The 21,869-nt window shown below is 39.2% G+C and overlaps 1 protein-coding gene across 2 annotated transcripts in view; it reads right to left on the bottom strand.

The window, feature by feature from the left end:
- The window catches only part of ATP2A2 (ATPase sarcoplasmic/endoplasmic reticulum Ca2+ transporting 2), a 42,298-nt gene extending 20,902 nt beyond the window's left edge, over positions 1-21,396 (bottom strand). Inside the window, exons 1-5 of one of the 2 annotated variants that reach the window (XM_009949469.2) lie at positions 21,279-21,396; positions 20,134-20,151; positions 19,959-20,041; positions 12,770-12,874; positions 9,627-9,765 (exon numbers count right to left, since the gene is read on the bottom strand). In XM_009949469.2, coding sequence (XP_009947771.1) covers positions 9,627-9,765; positions 12,770-12,874; positions 19,959-20,041; positions 20,134-20,151; positions 21,279-21,396 — 463 coding nt within the window. The remainder of the gene's footprint in view (positions 1-9,626; positions 9,766-12,769; positions 12,875-19,958; positions 20,042-20,133; positions 20,152-21,278) is intronic. The other variant, XM_086474393.1, reaches the window with a different exon arrangement.
- Between the last annotated feature and the right edge of the window lie 473 nt (positions 21,397-21,869).

Consider the following 21,869-nt stretch of genomic DNA (forward strand, 5'->3'; position numbering starts at 1 on the left):
GTTGCAGTACGAATTTAAATTTTATGTCAATTATTTTAAACAAGCCATATTCCTTCAGTGAAATTATGGACAATTTAATAGCTGAAAATATCAGGCCCTTCAGCAACCTAACTAGCAATGTTACCTTGCCAAGATTCCCGCTGACTACACCTAACACTCCAGACTTTCTTCTCAAGTTCAAAGCTCCCCACATCTTATCTTACTCCTCCCAACGTTGTGGCAATGTTAAAGGCCAATTTCCACTCCTAGGTACAGTCACTTTAAGCACATACAACCCCACTTATCAACAGAGCACATCAAGCAAAACAAGGGTGCATTTGCAGAAGCGACTGCAGCTCCTGGTGCAGTCAACAGTCTTTAAAGGACAGTCTAGCATACAGACTGCCCTATCCAATTTGCAAAGTTGCCTTGAAAGAGAAGATGATTCAAGTCTCCAAATCAATATACATTCTTCAAATACAGAATATATTAAGCACTGTTAGTCCCAATTTAACACTTGGCAGTGACCAAGTCCTAGATGGGAACGGTCAGCTCATTATCTAGCTATTTCATTGGAGCACTGATATGCCTTTTACTTTACCAGTTTCCAACATAGTAATAATACTAAACATTTAACTTCAGAATTCTGTGAGAATATGGTTTGATACACTCACTGGGAGACCTCTACAGCCAAAACGCACTATTAGCGTGTTGCAGGCTAGATCAGCCTGTGGTTTAGGCAGCCCAGGAAGTGATGTGGCACATATTGTACGAACAATGAAGCTGGAGGGAAACTAAGCTAATAAAGCTGTGTGGATTTCAGTACCGGTTTTATTTTTAGCTACATTTGGGTATCAACAAAGAACTTCAGACTACAACAGGACCATACTTATCTTTCAAGTGTCAGATGATACTCTAGATCTTCTAATCAAAATTGTTGGTGATGGTAGGCTCAGGAAGCAATATTAACCCTCAAAAAGCCACTATCATATACAAGAGTCCTTAAAACAAAGCTACTACTTTAAATGTGCACTTTGAACACTGGTATCAGCTCTGTTAACTGCCTCTGACCCCTCCCACAACTAAGACTTGCTAAGAGGAGGTTTACAGACAGGTACATTATGAAAAGTGAAAAGTTTTCCTTCCTTTTTATGTTAATGTAAGAGTTACAAGAACAATTCATCATCTTAGTGAAGAATGTGATCTGTTTGCAAAAAGCCCATCTAAGTGATCACCGTAAATGAAAACAATTTTTCCTGTAGAAGTCAGGATGGTTGTTCATATACAACCTGTACCTAACACTTTCTTATTTACGTTTATCATTAACCAAAGCTAGTGTTGACCTCTATCTGCTAGCAGCAGGTTGGGGCTGGAACTGGACTTTTGCAATAAAGATTATCAGTACAGCTCTAAACTATTCTGCCACTGTTGTCCAATTTTTCAACTTTTTTTTTTAAGCACATTCTTAAGAACTTGGATACTATTTCAACATACGGTTGAATGATTTGGGAACAGAAACAACAGTTCCTGAAAGCGAGTAGAAACACCCCTGCCCTGGTTTGGGCTAAAACAGAACTAATTCTGTTTTAGTGATTTTACTTTTCAGTTAAGTCTCTTCTAAGTACCGCAGTCTCTGAAATCAACAGCATGTTTTTCCAGACAGTGACTGCTTCTGGCAGTGATAACATTCGATGTTTATAGTTAATATCACGGAATGGTATGCAGAAAGGCCCTTGCTTATACTTGTTGTTACAGCAACCAAGGTCACTGATAAATCTTGTACTCCGTGTTGGGGTGCCAGGAGTGAAAAGGGTCACAAGCACGTAAAAGGTCACGCCTGCAGGGAGGAGTGAACCGGACAGGTGACCCAAAACTGAGCAACAGCGTATTCCATCCCATATACATCATGTTCAGTATAAAGCTGAGGGATCACAAGGGTCAATCTCTCTTCTTCGATGGCTGACATCTGTCTGTTCTTCTGTCTTCGATCCTGATCCGTGCACCCCTGAATCCACAGTGCCTGAGTCCGGCTTCTGCATCTGGTTCCCATCTGCTGCGGAGTCCAGCCTGGGACTGCCCCAGTGCCAGCCCTGCAGCATCACTGGTGACATACAGTCATCAGGGTAGGGGGAGTTGGGTTTGGCAGTAGTTTTGTATGTATTTCATTACATTCTTATTATAATCTTTTCTTTTAGTGTTATTGTTTAATCAAAGCTATTTCAGTTTTCCGAACCGTAAGTCTCTCCCTTGTTCTCTCTTCCCCTTTTTGGGAGGGGGGAGGGGTTAACAGAGAGCATCTACCATTTGTTAGTGGCTGGCCCAGCCTCAGCTCTTAACAATCCCCAAACAACTTCCATGAAATGCCAGATGGAAAGGACAAAAAAAGGTATAAAATTGTGTAATTCCCCCCATTTTAAGTGTCTTAATAGATTACGGTTCACTGTTGACACATTGCTTGTATTTTGATTTTTAAGACACTACAGTCTTCCTCCTGCTTTACTAGGATGCTCTAATTTCATCAGACTAGGATAGAAATACTATCAAATTCAGCAGATACAACCTACCACACTGCTATTAAAACACTGATAATTCAAAACGCACTACACACGGGATTTTAGCATCAAAAGGGAAAGGAATTAGCATTAATTCTTTTACCAAAAAACCCATTAAGTGTTAGCGACTGTTTTCTTTAACGGTTTCAACACTACATGTTATTGCAGGTACAGTTGTTTAAACCACTTTTCCTAATAAGATCTTCATCTTTTAAAAAGTTATTTCAAGTCTTCCCTCTTACCCAAAAATAAGTTCCCTAGCCTCCAAATTAGAGGATGCACCATTGTGTGAATATTCACTAATAAACTGAGGCAACTGAAACTTCCTACATGAAGTATGAGCATCACCTTGAGGTTTAAGAATTGAAATGAGTAGGCTTAAAATAACACATATGGGATATTTTGATAATCAGAACCAAGTATTGTTTCTGCTAGGGGACAATAATAGTTAAAATTACACCTGAACAGAACAGTGTTTTTATTTACAAGTATAGCTGTTGTGGCACAATTGGCTCTTATACTAAACTTCCTTAATACAAACTCAGCTTAGCTCCTTTTCCCCCTTTGCATGCATACTATCCTGTCTTCCTATTGTGTCTGGTTTCCTTAGACCATCAGGAACTTAATTTTTCTTCCGCAGTAACAGGTTTTAAATACTTAACACTTCCTGAACAGAGTATAATAAAATGCTACCAAAAAAAAATTAGAAGCTCTACAAACCAGGAAGATTGAGTCCATCTATGCTTTCATATAAGGCTAAAAGCATCAAATTGTCAAAGCTAAAGAGTGACTATGGAACATTTTAAGTCTCAGTTTCCTACTCCAAACCAGTAAGATAGATTTATTTTCCAACAAGACAAAGATTATAATAGCACTGGTTCATTCCTGTAGTAAAACAGCATTTGCTTTTACCGCCAAAATGACAGACAATACATTTGAATACATCCATTCTTTGCATTTAGTATATATGCTACAGACTAGACAATGTTCACGAAATAGGCTTCTCTATCATATGCCAGTCTGCCTTCTGGACAGAGAGAAAACATCCACAGATCTTACTGTGCCATGTATGCAGAAGTGTTATTAACCTAACTTAACTGTTAAGAAGTAGAAGTTAAAAATAAAAATCAAACAAAACACTTATACATATTGCATTCTTATAAATGAAAACCAAAAAGACATAAGAAGCTTAGCTTTCTGGAGGCAAAACATTTTAAGGTCAGAACTGAAGGCTGTATAGAGAAAAACTGATATACTGTATTAAACAGTACCGAAGACTTGAATTATTAACTATTTTATTTCTTCTCACTCTGTGAAAACACACTTCTAAGTGTCCTTCTCTCTGAAGAGGGCACCAGAACATTAAATAAGATGTGCCGATGGACATGTAGCCTGCCTCTAAGTCTGCACTCACTTTTAATCTGAATTTGTCTAGCTTCAGTTTTTAATCAGGGGATCTATTTATACCACTGTCTTCTAGATTGAAGGCTCTTGTGATTAGCCTATAAAAACATCTAATAGCAGAAAGAACAAACTTGTAAGTTAAGCATCAACTTTTGCCCGATCAGGTAGAGAACAATGACATCTTCACACCAAGGCTGAAGTCCTGTTTCCAAATTCGGCTGCATTTGGGTAACACAAGAACAAACAGCAAGAATTTTGGAAGCGCAGCGTAGTTCCAAGTGCAAGTTTTCTTTAGCCTTAAAAAAAAAAAAAGGCTTGCTTTGCCAGGGTGATATGGTATTAACAGACATTATCTTGATATTCAAGCATTTTGTTCAGTACTATTTGTGCTTATAATAAACCCCACTGGAGTATCAGTTCTAATCAGAGTATAGAACATCAGATATGTTCTGAATTCAAACAATTAAAACAGAATTAGTTTCATTATATTTAACAGTTTGGCAACTCTGAAGGAAAATACTAGAAGAATTGGGAAAAAATTGAAGATGTTTCCTAAGTTTTCAACATGCACTGAAAGTGACACAAGTTTAGGTCATGCCCTGATTGAACCTCATGTAACTCCAGACTTCAGTGGAGTACGGAACGGAGTTTGGACTGCATCCAGTAATCTCAGAACTGCCTCTGATGTGTTAAGTGTTTGGCAGCCAAAATGCTCACCGAAGCTCATAGATTCATGCACTACTTGTATGTGTATTTATTAACCACTGACCTTACTTCCATATTTTTTCCTGGTTCAGAAGCAGTACCTTATGGACAAAGCAAAATACGTGCTTAATCTTTAAAAACCAAACCCAACAATTTGCACTAACTAAAACAAACTTGCAGTCAACTTTTTTCCCATATTAAGAGACGCTTTCAGCAGAATGCTTTTACAACAGCCTCCAGCAGGTCACCATTCTGGACTTAAGGCTTACTCCATCCTTTTCATTGTTTTTTTTCCCAATTTCAGTACTTTTCCAAAATGTAAACCTGCATCTCTATTACTGAGTCTGAAAATCTCTAGTACTAAGTCTCAAAATCAATTCTAGTTGATTTTTAATATACTTAAAGTAACACAGGCACGAGGACCAAATGTTTTGGAGTAAGATCTGCAGTATCTATGTTTGTTGCTTATACTATTCAGGAGAGCCTGTAGCTCTTCATAACCACACTGGATTTGATGTAATTCACATTAAGTACCTTCCTTCTCAATCTTCTTCACCCCAAAATGTATCTTTCCTTAATTATAAGGCATCTATGCTTTAGGAAGAGCCTTGAAATGCTCTGCAGTTAGGAGGAAAAGCTTCTGAAAGTAGTTCTTGTATACTTTATGCCAGGTATAAACTTAAAACCAAGTCTTCTGGAATACACACTAATTTAATAAGCAACTGCTTCTGGGAACTCTGTGTGTATTTTTAAGCTGTTGAGTACTTACAGATACAATAATGGTTGACAAAAACCGTCATTCAGCATTTCAGGGAAAAGAGGAACTACTGTGACTCCAGTTTGGTCACTTAAAGTTTGCAACTAATGAACATTCTTTTATTAAATTACAGAAAATCAGATATACTGTATCTAAAATAGAACATTTTAGACAGGAAGATACAACGGAAGTGAACAAAGGTCATGTCTGTTCCCAAATGTGCTGCTTTAAAAATAAATTATTTGCAACCAGTTTATCCCAGTTTGTCAGACTAGACCTCATATAAAACTTCTAAGAACTAAGGCCATGCTGTTTCAAGTTTCTCTTTGAAATGCTACTTTAACCAAGGCAAACAAAACCTCCACTAAAACAAGACATCTAATCTATTAAGATAGCTACTAGTTACAAATCTAGAGTGCATCCTCCAATAAACTCAAGCTTTTATAGCAGTGTGATAATTCATTTTAGGGCAGGCAAACTGAAAAGCCATTTGAGGACAGCATCTGGATTTTTTTTTTCAGTTCATCAATTCTAAGAAACAAACAGTGTAGCTTAGTAACCCTTATACACTACAGTTCTGAGAACGGTGCCCACCAGAAGTCTGCAAGCAAATTAAGGCACACATCCCAAACCTGTAACCTCAACTTCATCCTAAAGCGTTCCTGTTGATTGTACAGTGTCTTTTCCACCACCTCTGCTTAAACAGACATGGAAAAAAAGTCTTCCTAAATACACAGTTAAGCAGTTCACAGCCGCACAGTCTGAGCAAGTGTGGACTAGTGTCTGCTAGTACACCTGCACAATTTTAGTGTAGCATTTATGTTGAATTTGTTAGCTACTAGGCACAAGTATGAGTAATTTGCTCAAGTGTTCTGCAATATCTGTATGCACACTGATCCATAAGACAGCACGTTATGTACCACTTGAGGTATAATCTAACTCAGGTTACTCCATATTTACTGCACAGTGGCAATACAGACCTGCAGTTTCCCCCCCTATTACTTCAAGCCAAATAAACCAGCACCCATCTCCTCTGTTGACAGATTAAAGAAAGCATCTTCCAGGAGCTTTGTTTTAGAAGGCCACAAGGCAAACTGCATAGTCTATATAATAAACATGAATAGCCTAAGGAGCCAGAATAAAAAGTAATAGTATAAAGCATTATTGCACTGTCTTTGGGTCATGCTCAGCCAAACATGTTATCTTTAGTGTGTTCAGAACTACTGAAAACACCAAATTATTTTGGAAATGGTTCAATGCTCTTATTCTCAGGGAACTCTTGCAATGTAAAGATATTCCTCCACTTTCCCTGAACTGCAATACCAATCTTCCAATTCCTACAACAAAGTTATCTCTGCGTCAGACCTAGATATAGCTACTTCAAATTAACAAAGCTGTTACAGCATTAAATGCAACTATTCTGTAATGGAAGACCTTAGAAAGTTGTTCAAAATTAGATATCAGCATAGGGGAGAAACCTATCACCTGGTTATTTATGCCACTTGGTTGAAAGAGATTTGCCTGGACACACAAATGTCATTGGCACTTTGCCTAGAATTCCATACCCAGATATGTATCCTAGTATGAAGTGCTCTGTCACTTCCCTACATGGGCATCTTTTTGCAAACACCATGTCAAAGGCCATCACAGTACCCTTACACTTGAGGCATAGGCATGCACACAGTCTCTCTCACCTCCAGGTCTTGACACTAACACTGGTACATAGTGTTTTGCTCTTCTCTACTTGCTCGGTAGCTTTTCTGAGTGATTACAATTAAAATTTCATCATTGTCTATCTACAAGCTAGAATTTATTGTTTCAGTATCAGAGTTCATATTACACTGAAGCACTTATTTCTGTATTAAACATCCACATGACTTTATTACTTACGTTACTTAATCCACTTATACTACCTTCACTTGAAGCTCCAGTTGATTGCATTTGCCAATATAAGAAAAATATGATGAGTGCTTAAGACTAGCTTGGGACTGTTTGACCCACCAGTTTAAGTATTTTAACTTGCATGAGTTTCTACAGTCCATCAACAAGCTGGACCAGCTATCTCAAGGACAGTCATGGAAGCTGGATAACTTTTGGTTCTCTACATCAGCATACTAGTTTTTCAGCTTGTCTTTTTTTTTTAAAAAAATCAGTTCTACACATGTTGGACTATCAGACACTTTTACAAGCAGATTTTAACATACTGCAAGAGTAACCCTATGAAAAACAGGATACTACATTTGTGTTATAGTGTTACAGCTATGCTAGTCAGCAGTTTACTTCCAATTCACTTCTTTCCTTCAGACACAGGCCTTTTAAAGAGATGCACAAGTAACTGCTTTTATTGACACTGACAATATATAGCAAGGTAAGTAAAAGCCCACACATCCTCCAGGTGCTTCACATACAAAATTAGCTTTGCCTTTTTCCGTAAGATGAAAATGCAATCTCTACTTCTTGTGAACAGCAAAGAATCAAGCAGAAATTCTTCTGTGCTCTAGACACCCATCAGAGCAGCAAAATCCAGCATTTTTTCCTTAGTGAGATACCCCAAACCAGTACAAAACACATAGTCATCAACTTGCAATTCTATCAATACTGCTTTAAAGTACCAAAAACCCCAATATATTCCCATGATATAAACTGCTTCCAAAACTACTATTCTATTGGCGACACTTGAAAACAGGATAGATTTGGACTAGACATCTACTGCAGAATTTGTAATTTATACAGTTCTGTTTGCCTCAAAAGGATGCGGAAAACATCAGCTGCTGAAACAAAACCTCATCGCAGAACTCATGAAATCTGACTGTACAGTGCAGTAATAGCAAGTCAAAACAGCAGAGTAAGTGACAAGGCATCGTAATTCACCTTTTATTTCAGCTATCAGCACTTTGTAGTTGTACTTGTTCTTCACCAACAGATGCTAAGAGGAAACTAGCTTCAGCCTTCATGAGATTCACACTCTGAATTACCCTAGGCACAGCTGCTGTAGCCGAATCATCCTATGCACAAAACTGAGGCTTGAGATAGTGCTCAGCAAACGTTAAAAGTTTCTGAAGGAATGAAAGCTGGGCAGCCAGCCAACACCAACTTCATTTTGAGTGCATACCCTCTCTGCCTGCTAATTAAAATAGGAGGATAGTCAAGTTTAAGAGTATATATTTATCTGCTCTTGAGACAGCTACCACCTCTAAAAGCAAAGTGACACTAGTGGAAAGAAAGTCTGATGTACACCTGAAACTGTTCCCAAAAGAACAATCACTCAGTTAACAGTTGATAATGACCTAGAAAACATGAGCATGCAATTAGTCCTGACACTTAACAAGAACCACCTAGTTTTATCGGGGAAGAAACAAGAAACATTAAAGTCACTGACAAGTCCAGATTGGAGAAAGAGTTGTTGGTATGGCATTATGACCAAAATGAAAAAGTTTTAGCTAAAAGTATACAATACTTCTATTTTCGCACTCACTCGAAATAAAGATAAGCCTTTAGGGCAAATCTAAGTTATGAGAAAGCTCGATGCAGAAGTCCAACCTTTTAAGACCGGTACTTCAAATGCTTACACCAGAGAAACAGGAAGCTCTACTTTGTACAGTTATCTCTCTGTCTGCGGTCTCCTATAGAGTAACAGGCAAAAGAAGCAATAAACACTACGAAAGATGAGAAAACAATGATGTCACAGGCCAGTCATAGCTGAGAGGACAGAGGAAGACATTTGTGAAGAGAAGCTGAAAGGCACTGCTACTTCAAGTGTAAGAGTTGGAAAAAATCTTCAGATGAAATTATCTTTTCTTAGATAATGGACAGAGCATGACTAAAACCAAAAAATCTCTGCATTCCAGAATCTAAGGAAACCGAACACATTCAAAAGCAAGGAAAAGAGTATTTTGTGATAGAAAAGACAAGACACTGAAACAACACCTTAAAAAATAAAATTTTTAGAGTTGTGACAAGTGTTAAAAGGAGTAAAACCTCCAATTAAGATGCTTTGCTTTTAGACCTACCCATTGAACTAAGAGGCAATCTGAAAAACAATCCCCTCAGTACAAATGCACATTTAAGGTAATTACAGATTAACAGAAGCAAGATTGTTCATAAGTGAAGCATATACTTAGGTGTCTTTGAAAACTCCCCCTAGGGCCTCAAATCATTAAGACAAGGCCCCCACAACAATTATACAATAATACGCTAATACACATACGTACTACACAAATGAGTCTTACCTGCCACTTCTACAATATCACCTGGGACAATGTCTCTTGCTTTAATCCTCTGTACACTTTTTCGGTCTTGTCGATATACTTTGCCCATTTCTGGTTCATATTCTTTAAGAGCTTCAATAGCATTTTCAGCATTTCTTTCCTAAGAGACAGCAAAAATGTGTAATTTTAAAAGCCCTCAAGGAAAAATACCCGTCAGATGCGATTTTTCAAATGTGTTATCATATGAATACTACTGACTCAGCTCAGCAACATTTATTAATACAGAAAATTATGTGACACCTCCTCTTACAAGGTTGTTGACTGGAAATCACTACAACATAGTTCAGATACTAGTGGGCATTTAGAACCCAGAAGTTCTTTACTCAAACCCTGCAGCATTTCCCATCAAGAATATCCACCGTGTCTTGTTACACGGAGGACAAAGTTAACACAGGGATTCTTTTAGACATAAAAAAAGCACTAAGCAGAATTAAGACTCATGGATATAGTCTTGTCTCAGCTGTACCTTACCAGCTGGAGAAGCTTCAACTCAGACTGGAGTGGACTAGCACTACTGAATTTCACTTACTGACAGTAATCAAGTGTCAAGTTAGTATAAAGTTCAAACAGTTTATTATCAACTTCACTTCAGCAAATCAAGTCACACTACATTGAAATTAAAGCATACAGACCAGAAACTTCCCCTGAGTGTCTCAACAGTTTACAAAGTCAGATGCATCCCCACACACGACCACCTTTTTGTTTCCATAACACTAGCACAATAGCTTTCCAATCTCAGGTGCAGTTCTCTCAGCTAACCACCACCACAGATTGGTATCAACATCATGATGCCACCTAGATAAAGGACAACGTAAGAAACCCACAGCTTATCAGTACTCCTCTGGCTCTTGGAGCAGTAACTTATTTTCCAGCCCATCGACAAGTACAAATGTCATATAGTCCTAAAGATTATAGATAATGGTAAGGGTGCACACAGCTTTTAGAATGTCTGCCCTTCAAATAGATACTAGCCTTTCCAGATAATAAAAACTTCCTCCTGTATGCATCAAAGCAGACACCTAATCTTCAGGAATTCAAAGGCTGAGGTACTAGGTATTTCCACATAACAATGCAGCCAAAACCAGCATTACCATAACTACCTCGAAGGATTAAAGTTTATATGGCACAGCTCAGTGCTAGGCAGCACCGAGACACCAGCACAGACCCATAAAGCTGTAATTAACACTAGCCTCATATTCCACCAGGTAAATTAGTTCTGCTCCTCAGCACAACAATGCTGATACTGCTTCTCTGTGGATTAACTAAGAGTTAACATCAGACAAAACCTTAAAGGTATAAAAGAAAGCTCCACAAATGGTAGGTTAAACGGAACTCTGCTTCAAAAACGAGAAATAAGAAAGAATTAGATTCGGCTAAAACAGCCAGCTCAGTGCGTTAGACTGTATCTTTTTGTTTCCAGTTTGCTTGAAGTTATGGTAGTTAGACCAGCCTGCCAACCACTAAAGTAGTAGCAGACGGCACTTTGGGAAAAGTGCATGTGAGAGGAAAGGTTGAGCAGGGCAGAGCTAAGGCAATGACTCAGCTGCTCACATGCAGTACCTGCAGAAACAGATACATTTATGGGTGGAGACTATGTACTGTGACTTAGTTTCCATGCCCAATAAAACAAGGGAATGAGTCATTTAATCTGTACAGCAATTCTATTTCACAATTAGGTTCACTGCATGTAGAGATACATACCCATCTATATATATATAGGCACTCTTTGCACGCTATCATGTCTGAAAAAATACAGTTATTTCCTACAACAGGTATACAACTACACAAGAAAATCCCCAAACTATAGGTAGCTTTACCTTACACTTCATGCTTAAAATTATTACATGCAGAATTGTAACTCAAAGTTTCAAGTTAAAGATTAATTCTTGCACAATTGCTTTATGAAGATCTGAATAGAAAGTGATGCTTAAGGAGGTAACGCTGTCATCCCTTGATTGACATTACCTCTTCCCTCCATACCACCTCTAGCAGTTGCACAGCAAGCTGGGTGCTGCTAAAAACTGAAGTTCTTGGGGGTTAGTCTTCAGCCAGCTTACTTGGGCTAGGACAAAGCGAAGTGCAGAAATGTGCAGCAGCGCCACTCAATGCCACTTCTGGTGGCTGCCAGCATGTAGGCTCCTCTCTAACATGTTTTAACCTGTTAACAGGGCTCCTCCTCTTTAATTTTTCTTGTTATTTTGGACATTTGCCTTTTTTTGGGCATGAAACCTAACATGCTAAGATACCGAGTAATTATGTCACATTAACACCATCCCTTTAAAAACAAAAAATAAAACCAACCCTATGAAGAACTTACCCTAAAAATCCTAGAATACTTTTTATCTGCAAAAATTCTAATAAAACATGCCCTGTCTGAAGCAATCAAGTTAGTAAACTAAAGTTATTTTAACAATTTTGTTTTGGCTTCTCAAGAAGTGTTAGAATATATGACTGATACTACTGTCAATACAATTTATAAAAAGCCATCTAACCCATCTCACAGCTGATATTGTAGGAAAAATTTTGTGACATCAAGACATTTTCGGAAGAAACTTCTGCCTTTTGACAGACATGCAGTCTTTAGATGTACACTTAATAGGTACTATAATAATTGAATGGGAAGAATTAATACTCTACTAAATGTATTAATAAATGTACTAAAACATAGCATTTGTCAAGAGGAAACAGACAAGAAACTAGATTACAAGTATTATTCCATCCCTTCTTCCTTAGTTGGGACAAAATCCCCTTTTTTGCAAGCTGATCCAGTTGGTTCTTTTTTAGCTTTGCAAGATTTGATTTGTTGTGTGAATCTGGGCCTTTATTCTGGACTGCCTAGTTCATGTGTTCACCAGTGTGTGGCCAAACACGCTGATGGGCACTTTGCCTTTTTGGCAACACTTCTGAAGCTTTCATTTTACACTGAAGTCAACACTTTCCGTCCAGAAGTTTTATGGTATGTTGACTCTCAGGAATCTAATGTTAGACACACATATTACTCGCACTGTATGACGCACCTGACACTACAGTGTGCAGTGCTTCCTCTTAAACAAAAAAATAACCCAAAACATGGATGATTTGATGTTGTAAGAATATCTGCGTACCTGCCACACTCCCACAATTGCATTGGCTACTAATATAAGTAAGATTACAAAAGGCTCTACAAATGCTGTGATTGTTTCTTCACCTTCTTCAAACCAGGCCAGGACCTGCAAGAGAAACAACGATTTAAATGACTAACCAATTTACACAAGACACCTTGCAAACTTAAGACCCGGTAAGTTTCAGCTTGAGGTTCAACTGCTTAGACTCCAGCAGTTTTGGAAACCCCTCAGTCTTCCAAGGTGTAGTTTTGTAGTTCATGAGTGAGTTGGCAACATGCAATGGAAACGAAGAAAAAGAATCTTTACTAAAGTAGTATGAAATTCATTTCCAAGGCTGCTCCTCTTTTAAAGAAGCAAGCTATTTATTTGGGAAACATTGCTACTTTTGCTTCACAAATGAAAGCAGAAGTTGTGACAACAGCTACAGTAGTGAAGAGTTTTAAAAAAATTTCATTAATGTATAAAACAGGATGCAAACCGATCAGACTATTTAGAACACCAGAACTTTGCCAGAACCTGAATTTTAACCAAGTTAATTGCTCTTACCAATAACTTAGCCACACAAATGAAAACACCTTTACAAGTTTTCGGTAAGTAGGTATGAAGAATAAGCATCTACTTATTTAAATTCAGTAAGACACTATGCGTAGCACCCAAGTGAATTGTATAGTTACATCTGAAGTTGAATTCTAAGCACAGTAGCTGATAAAACTCAAAACTGGATTTTAAAAAGTAAATCAACTTGAGGACTTGCAAAAAGGCTCCACACAGATTTTAATTCACTTGTTTTAGAATTACACTCTTGTTTTAGGCTTCTGCCATTCACTTGACTCAAACAGGTATGTGTCAGGGCCTCTGCAGAGTTCTGTAGTTCCTGAAGAAAAGTCAAGCTAACATGACCAGAGAGGAAGAGCTTTTTCATCAACATGTTGAGCAACAGGAAGCCTGGAAAGTGACAGTAAATAGGCACAACGTGTTGAGATAATTAGGGCTGGTAGTCAGGCAACAGCACTCTGAATCACTAGAAGACTGCAGTGAGCAAACCGTTACTAAAGCAAGCGCCATAATTCCACCAACATGCTGCTCAGAGCTATTGCTCAATTGTGAAACACTCCAGGATGTTAAAAGGAAGGAGCAGCAGCATGAAAGCCTCAAGCAGAAAACAGACTGTCAAGCAAATCTAATGCAACAACAAATTTTTATTACAAAAGGAGAAACGTATAAGATCCAGGTTATGATTAATAAGACTGAAACGTTCCAACTGGCAACACAGCATTTTGCAGGTCTGCATAAGCGCTCTGGAGAAGAGATTTAGTTAGGATCTCTGACGGTCTCTCTACAACTCCATTTCTTCCCTCCTCCCACACCACTAATCTCCAATCCCCAGTAACAACTTCTGCCATTTGACCTGCTAGAGCAGCCATACAGTGTACATTATAGCCTTCACTTCATGCATTACCCTTTCCATCACCGACAGCTTTTACTCTGCACCAGCACTGTTGCCTCCTGTGGAGCTACAGAAAAGGCTAATGGTACATTTCCAGTTTTCTTAGCATATACAAAGTCACACACTGACATCAGAAAAGCTGCTTAGTATCTGGTTTTTCCCCTCCCTTTCTTTACTGGAATTCTGTAGAACCCATTTTGCTTTCAAAGCAAGCGAATTCAATAATTTTGTGATGTTCTAAACTGAGCAGGCACCTACAAAGTTAACTGGAACAAAACACCTGCCTTACACAATGCTAAATCATAATCTTCTCAGATTGAAGACCATGTGTTGTAAAATAACACTGAGAAGCCCTGCAACTTTAAGAGGTAAGAGAAGTAGCTACAAGCACAGCAAGATCCAAGTATGTCAAGGAGAACAAAATTTAAGTTTTCAAGGTATTTTTTCTCTCAATAAGCCGTTATTTCAAAAAAGAGCAGATGAACTCAATCCTGACAGTACAGATGTGATGTTTCAGAGCCTCGCTATTGCTTTTCTTTTTTTGGCAAAATTATCAATCTGTGACCATATTAAAGTGAAGTATCTAGTTAACCCTGGAAGTCAGCAACACACATTTCTCCCCCAAAAAGTTTCCACACAATTACTAACAGCGGAACGATCAAAGCTCTAGTTCTAGAACCTTTTAGTACATATAGGTGTATAAATAACAGAATAGATTGTGAGGTTTTGGTTTTGTTATAGCAGGCTACAGCTATACTAACACCCCACTTGGGAGACTTGTGATACACAACACCTATTGCTGTAACAGATCAGGTTTATTATTTGATAGTAGCCAGAAGTAAAAGAAAACCACAGTAAAAACCAAAGAGAAAATAGAACAAGGAATACAAGTATTTAACTTGGTGTTTTTAGTAACAACAGTTCATGTGCTGAAGCCTGGTAGAGACTAGACAATTCTTGTCCAAGGCACAGAGCCCTTGTCAAAAAGTCTCCACTAGCACACTTTTAAGACCCTAGAGAGGTTTCAACGAGAGAATGAGACACCTTTTATTTGGCTGCTACTCAGAAGGGCCCCACCATATTTCAGCCCTAATCACTTTAAGACTCACATGTAGAACAGCTTAATTTCCAGGTCATTGATCTCCAGTGTACTGTTCAGGCAGTATGGTCAATAAGTAAAGTTACCATGTATTCAAGAAGCTTAAAAGATTAGGAAAAAACCAACACATACACACTCAAAAAAAAAGTAAGATAATTGCTCAAGAGAAATGCAAGTCCAAAAATATAAGGGACATTAATAGCAAGACATAAAAGTCCCATATCAACCACCAACGTAAGCAGCTTAAAGGACAACTTTCATTCAGCACATTTGCTTTAGGGCTGCTAGAGCTATGGCTTGCAGAAGGCTATTTCAATCAAAGCCTAATGGGGTGGACCTGCAGGACACTAAGCCGAAAAATACACAATGACAGACAAATTGCACTTAGTGTTCCTGGGTATGCGTAAAAAGGGGGCAGAGATACAATGCCGAAGTCAGCCAGCAACGAGGCTACTACTGATGAAGACAGCTAGAAGAACAGAAGTGTCTTTACAGCTTTTCACATTTCTACAAGTGAAGTATCTGTATTGTCAGAGAAGTTACGGAGGCAACTCATCTCAGATGGCTATTTATCATTAAGTAACAAAACCAGAATTAAAGAAGGGAAATTTCAAGACAGAATTCTGTTGCCCAGCAGGCTGTACCCGCTTACCACTAACAAAGGAAAAGCAAACAGTCTGTTGCCAGCAACCTAACAAGGTTTGTTGTTTGTTTTACATTTGGACAATGGAAACTTAGAAGCAAACAGGGAGAGTAAGATCTCATCCTAACAAAAAGAAGCCCTGGACTAATTAAAGCAAGTCATGTAAAACTACTGACTGCTCTTAAGAGAGCTTTCTTCTCACAGAATACTGTGAATTAAGGTTTAGTATATTTTAGACAGTACTAACTACTGCTCAGAAAAGCCTCTTTTAGTGATTTCTTTTCAACACAAATTATCTTCAATTTGAGCAGACGGGAACCATTTTAGTAGTCCTGATATTTGTTCCATGTCAATTTTACTGAACACCAGGAAATACTAAATAAAAGCCTCCCAATTTTAGTTCCATTATTCAGTAGAGATTTTGATTTTGCTACCCAAGGATAGAGGACACAAAAGAAAACCCAAACAACAGATCTTGACCGCACATGTAAGTACAAAACTAGGAATTTTACCAGGTTAGCAGATTGCAAGCACCCATCAGATATGCTACTCCCTGTTTCTGAAAATAAACACATTCCTGTGTTTAGGGTAGCAGTAAGGAAAGAAAAAAAAGATACATAGCATCTACAGTTTAATCTTGACAAAGTAAAATGGAATCACGATTCCTTCTTACAGTTTTATTACCTCTACCCATCAGTTGGTGGGTGCTACTGATTAATGCGAGTTTAGCTAAAAGTATGTCAGTGTAATGTTCTACAGCAATCCTTATCTTGTGCCACATACTCACTGCTACTGACCTTAACAGGTAGCTTTTGGGTAGAGCAAAGCCTGCAACATTTTTACTAGCACATCTTACTTCCTCCAAGAGTAACTTTGCTCACCGTTTAACACAGATTAGTTTATACTCATGCTAATCTACAAGCTATAATAACCTCTGGACTAAATCACAATACATTGTTTTAATCTAACCATGGACATCTGCTATTAGAAAACATTCCCAGAACGTTCACTCCTGAGTCAGCTTAGGAATCGAAGAAATAATTGGAAGAGGGGAATGCTCTTAGGATACTACATTAATACTTAAGTTTTTGGCAGAGTTTATAGTCTACGCTGCATCTTGAGGAAGAAAATCCACTGTAAGTGCGATGCAAAGATAAGATTGCATGCTTAAGCATACATCACTGTTTAAAGCAGATATACTTCACCAAAGAATTATTCTACATCAGATGCACAGTAACATCTTGCAACTTGTCATTCATACAGCAAAGCAAGCTGTTCTTTTACATAAATACCGTAGATCCAAGCACATACTACACAAGTAGCAAGAATTAAAAGCCATAGTTCATGGAAAATTAAACACCCTCTTACTCACACCTAGAAAGTCTGGCTATGAAGGCCCCTGAACTGCTGAGATAGGCTCTACACGTTTATTTCTGCACAGGCTTCACAGATTTGACAGAACACTGAGATGAGGTCCAAGCCTAGATGTAGATCCATTTACTCGCCATCAGAAATTGTTTATATTGTTTCTCTTCAAAAGCCATATTTAAGGGTTTTACTAACTAGGCACATCTGTAACAGCAGTGCTGACTTGGAACACAGGACATAGTATCTACAGCCGACAAACACGCAGCATATGACCCCTACAATCAACTAGGGTGACACAGATTCAGCTGTTAGTCTGATTTGTTTTACTGACACATACCTGACAGGGGGTGTGGGAGGAGAGGACACAAAAGGCACTTTGAACACAGAAGTTTAGTTTTTGTATGAGAGGATGTTTCTGCACAAAAGTCTAATGCAGATCTCAATGTTAAAGATGGCTATTTCTGTGAAGTCATAATAAGATTTGAATATAATTTATGATTGAACACAATCACCAAAAAAGCTTCCATGACAAAAACCAACGCTCTATATACCTCAAGATCCTCTCTCATACCTGAATCTTCACACTTTTTTTAAATTGATGATGTAGACCTGGTAAAGAACACCAGAATTTAGGCGATGTTAATTACATCCAGTTTTTGCAGCAATATAGTCTTTATATCAACATACTCAACAGTTCTTTACAGCTACTACAAAAGCCTGCAATATGCTTTCATCAAGAAAAAAAGTGTTAAAACCTAAGAAAAACTGACAATGGATGGTCGTCTTCTGGAAAAAGGAAAAAGCCAGAAATAAACAAAGGGAAAGTGCTTTTAAAAGTACAAAAATCATAATATATCTAGTTTTTCCTTTTACATTTCATCAAGAGACAGACAAAAATCTTTACAACTAGCATCAATTTATAGCGGGTACCTGTACCTCTCAAATAGGAGACAGAAAAGGCAGAGCAGTAGCCCAAGGTCATATACCATGCCAGCTGCAGAGCAGCAGAGAACCCACATCTATCCCACACTCCATTAGACTACAGTCCCCTCATAATTATATAGGAAAATTCAGCATACTGAAAAAAGAAACTGAATCCTGTTACTAATCAAGTTCTCAAAGAGGACTTGGCAGCATCTGTTCTATGACCTCTGTCAGTCTGGCCTCATACTTACTCAGATTCAGCAATGAAAGCTTAAAGTTTAGTGAATTTTTCACTTACTTGGTTATAATAAGAACAAATGTACCTCAGCATTAAAGGTACTAAAGAACTTCTGTACTGCCATTTATCTCAGGAGAGGAGAACACCACTTCTAACTTCTCAGGAACAAAAATACATCCCCTTCTCACCCTCTGGGAAGGGAAAATGAAAAGAGGAGGGAAAAAAAGCTTTTGAATGACCTGTTTCTGCAATTTTCTACAGCTAGCCCGATTTCCTCCCCGGGACACAGAAGAGGGAGTAAAGCACATCTGTCTCCATGGTCAAGATCAATGCCACCACTCACTGCTCAGCTGGTAACGGTACATGCGTACCAAAACCCAAAGCACTTTGAAAGGGGTCACAGTGGGGATAGCTGAAGCCTCTCTGGGTGGCAGATCAGCAACACAGTATATACTGCAGCAGCCGCAACAGGGCAACCCTTCTCCCCTCAAACAGAACAGCTTCAGAGCACATTCTCCCCTGCCCACCTTAATTAGCTTGCCCTTGGCTAAAGTCACCACAATTTCCACTCCCCCCAAAAGCTACAGCTTTTTTTTTTTTTTTTAAAGTAGTTAATCACAACTCCAGGGCAAAGTCTATAGCAGACTTTTACTCCTACCTAAACAATTTAATACTCTGCACACTTCTGTTTCTGTCCAGCTCCCCAAGACATACAGCCTTCATCTTCCTTCTATACTGAAGTCTTTGATGAGTTTTCCAGTTTTTCAGCAAATACATACCCTTTACACATTATGTGAAAAGTGTGCCTAAACATGCTTTAAAAAAAAAAATTAAGTTAAAAGTGTTCTTGTTCTTTTAATCCTGTATGCAAAGCAAGATGTCCATTTAATGACTAGACTATCCAAAGGTCAGTTACCAAATTTGGTCAACAGTGGTGCCATCACAGCCGTCATCATTCTTGTCACTGTCAAAAGCAACAACTGTCACCTTGCTATTATCAGGAAGGGAAGGCAACTGGAATATTCGCCATGTAAATTCTATTTACAGTCTGCATTGCATCCAAAAATGTCTTCCAATGATTATACATTGAGCTTGATAACGATTAACTCAAAGGCAAGAAGAACGTCCAGTTAAACACTTACTCAAGGTTAGTTTTCAAAGCCAACAAAAGCATTGGGAAATCCTACTTCAAATAAGCAAACTTGAATGGGAAGCTCTTTTAAAAATACCTGTCTAGCGGAGTTACGTACTTATGACTCATGCAATGAAAGATTCACTGAAATTTTGTTTTTTAGAATATAGAAACCTCTTCACCATGCAATTAATTTAAGAGGCAGCAATTTACTTTGCATCTTATACTTCCACCTTTTGAGAAGTAACTTCAGTAGGTACAGCTCCTACACATTGGAACATCTGTCATTCTGTGATACAGAAACCTATGAAATTACATTTTAAAAAATTAATACTTACAAAAGATATGCAAGCAGCCAGCAACAAAATTCTAACTAGTAAGTCTTCAAATTGTTCAATCACAAGCTCAAGTAAGGTTTTTCCTGCAATATGTAACAAAGCCATTTAGTTATGCACATTAAAAAAACAAGATGAATTATCAGCAAGAATTAACAGATTTCATGAACATGCTTACCTTCCTCAGCTGGCAACTCTATCAGTAGCAGATTTTTCCAGGAAGCATGTTAAAGAAAAGAAATCATTGAAGAAACACATTAGAGCATTAGAAGGCATCCACTAGATATTGTTCCTGAATTGCACACTCAACTTGAGTTGGATTTGACAGATATACCGAAAGCTCCATTAAGGTGTCTTTTCATTAGAGCATCTAAATAGGCCCAATACTTTTTGCATTTTAAGACACGTACAGGTTAGCTCAAATGTGCTAAGGGTTATAATTCAGCCAAGTCATCACTCCAGCCAGCTGTGGGACTTCTGCTGTTACTGCACACAAAGGGTCAAAGGCTCAAAATGCTTTTCAAGCGCTTTCTGACAAAGGTTTTCCTCCACGTTCACTCAAGAAAAAAACCAAACCACCAAACTTGGTTCAAAATATTTCAAAATCTTTGCTCCATTTTAAGGACATTTTCTTATTTCTGCTCTCCCTTTTATTTCCCTGCAAGCAGATTTGCTAATTCAAGAGGCACAAAAGCAGTGTCAAAAAAAACCCAAAACCAACACCTCACCGTATAATCTCACAGCTTTTCGTTTTTACACAACGGCATGGCAGTTCAAAAGGGACTGGGAAGGCCAAGCAACAAGGATTAAAAAAAAAAAAAAAAAGAAAAAAAAAGCACCTTATCGGCTGAATTCTGTGCCTCGACTTGAGGCAAGAATGTAAAATAAGGGACAGAAAGGCACTGAAAAGCAGGGAAAAATGAAGGTCAAGACGGACAAGGAAAAAAAAAAACCAACAAACACAAAACCCCATAGCGCTTCGTTTCAGAATGGAAGAAGATTTCCCACCGTTAAGGTGAAAGGAAACGGAGGTGACATCCTCCTTCCCAAAGCAGCCCTGAGAGCTCGGGGTATGAAAGAAACCCACGAGGTGGAGTTCAAGTCAGCCATCTTCTCTCCCTCGCTCCTATTCCGGGTCCTGTAAGAGATGCCGGCTTTGCAAATACACACGTTAGGCCTTGAAACAGGGCCCCGAGAAGGATGAGCGAAAGAGAGAAAGGGGTGGAAAGGGGAGCGGGAGATGGAGGGGTGGAAGACGACGAGTGCCAGCGACAGCATCCCCGCGGCGGAGGGAGGCGGGCGGCGTGGGGCCGCTTCACCTACCGTTGGAGCCCCATTTCTCCTTCAGCTTCTTGACTTGCTCCAGGCTGAGCCCGGTGCTTTCGTTGACGCCGAAATAAGCCAAAACTTCCTCCACAGTCTTTGTGTGCGCGTTCTCCATGGCTGGGGCAGGGAGCAGCAAATGGTGCCTCGCCTCTTCCTCCTCCTCAGCGGCGGGCGCGGCGGCGAGCCCCCTCCTCAGCCCCTCGCTCTCTCCCCCACCGCCCCCGTGCTATCACCATAGACCCCCTCCCGCAACAAAGAGGAGCCCCCGAGTCCACTCTTCCCCAAGGAGGCAGGAAGAGGAGGAAAAAAAAAAATTAAAAATTACAAAGGAGAAAAAAAAAAAAGAGGGAAAGCCGCCGAAAAAGAAAAAAAGCCCCCGCCCCCCTCCCACCCCACACGCCCTCCAAGGGAGCCCAGCTGCCTCTCCGGCGCGGATAAGCGGGGCTCTAAGCGCACCCCGGGCCCGGGCGGGCAGCTGAGGAAAGAAGCGCGGGCCCCCGGAGCCGCTGTCGCCTCAGGGGCGCGGGAGGGCGTGCGGGGGGTTCGGTGGCGCCGGCTGCGGGGCACGGCGGGTGCCTGCGCGGGGAT

This window comes from Leptosomus discolor, chromosome 16, assembly GCF_034619465.1.
Source record: "Leptosomus discolor isolate bLepDis1 chromosome 16, bLepDis1.hap2, whole genome shotgun sequence".
Lineage (NCBI taxonomy): Eukaryota > Metazoa > Chordata > Aves > Leptosomiformes > Leptosomidae > Leptosomus > Leptosomus discolor.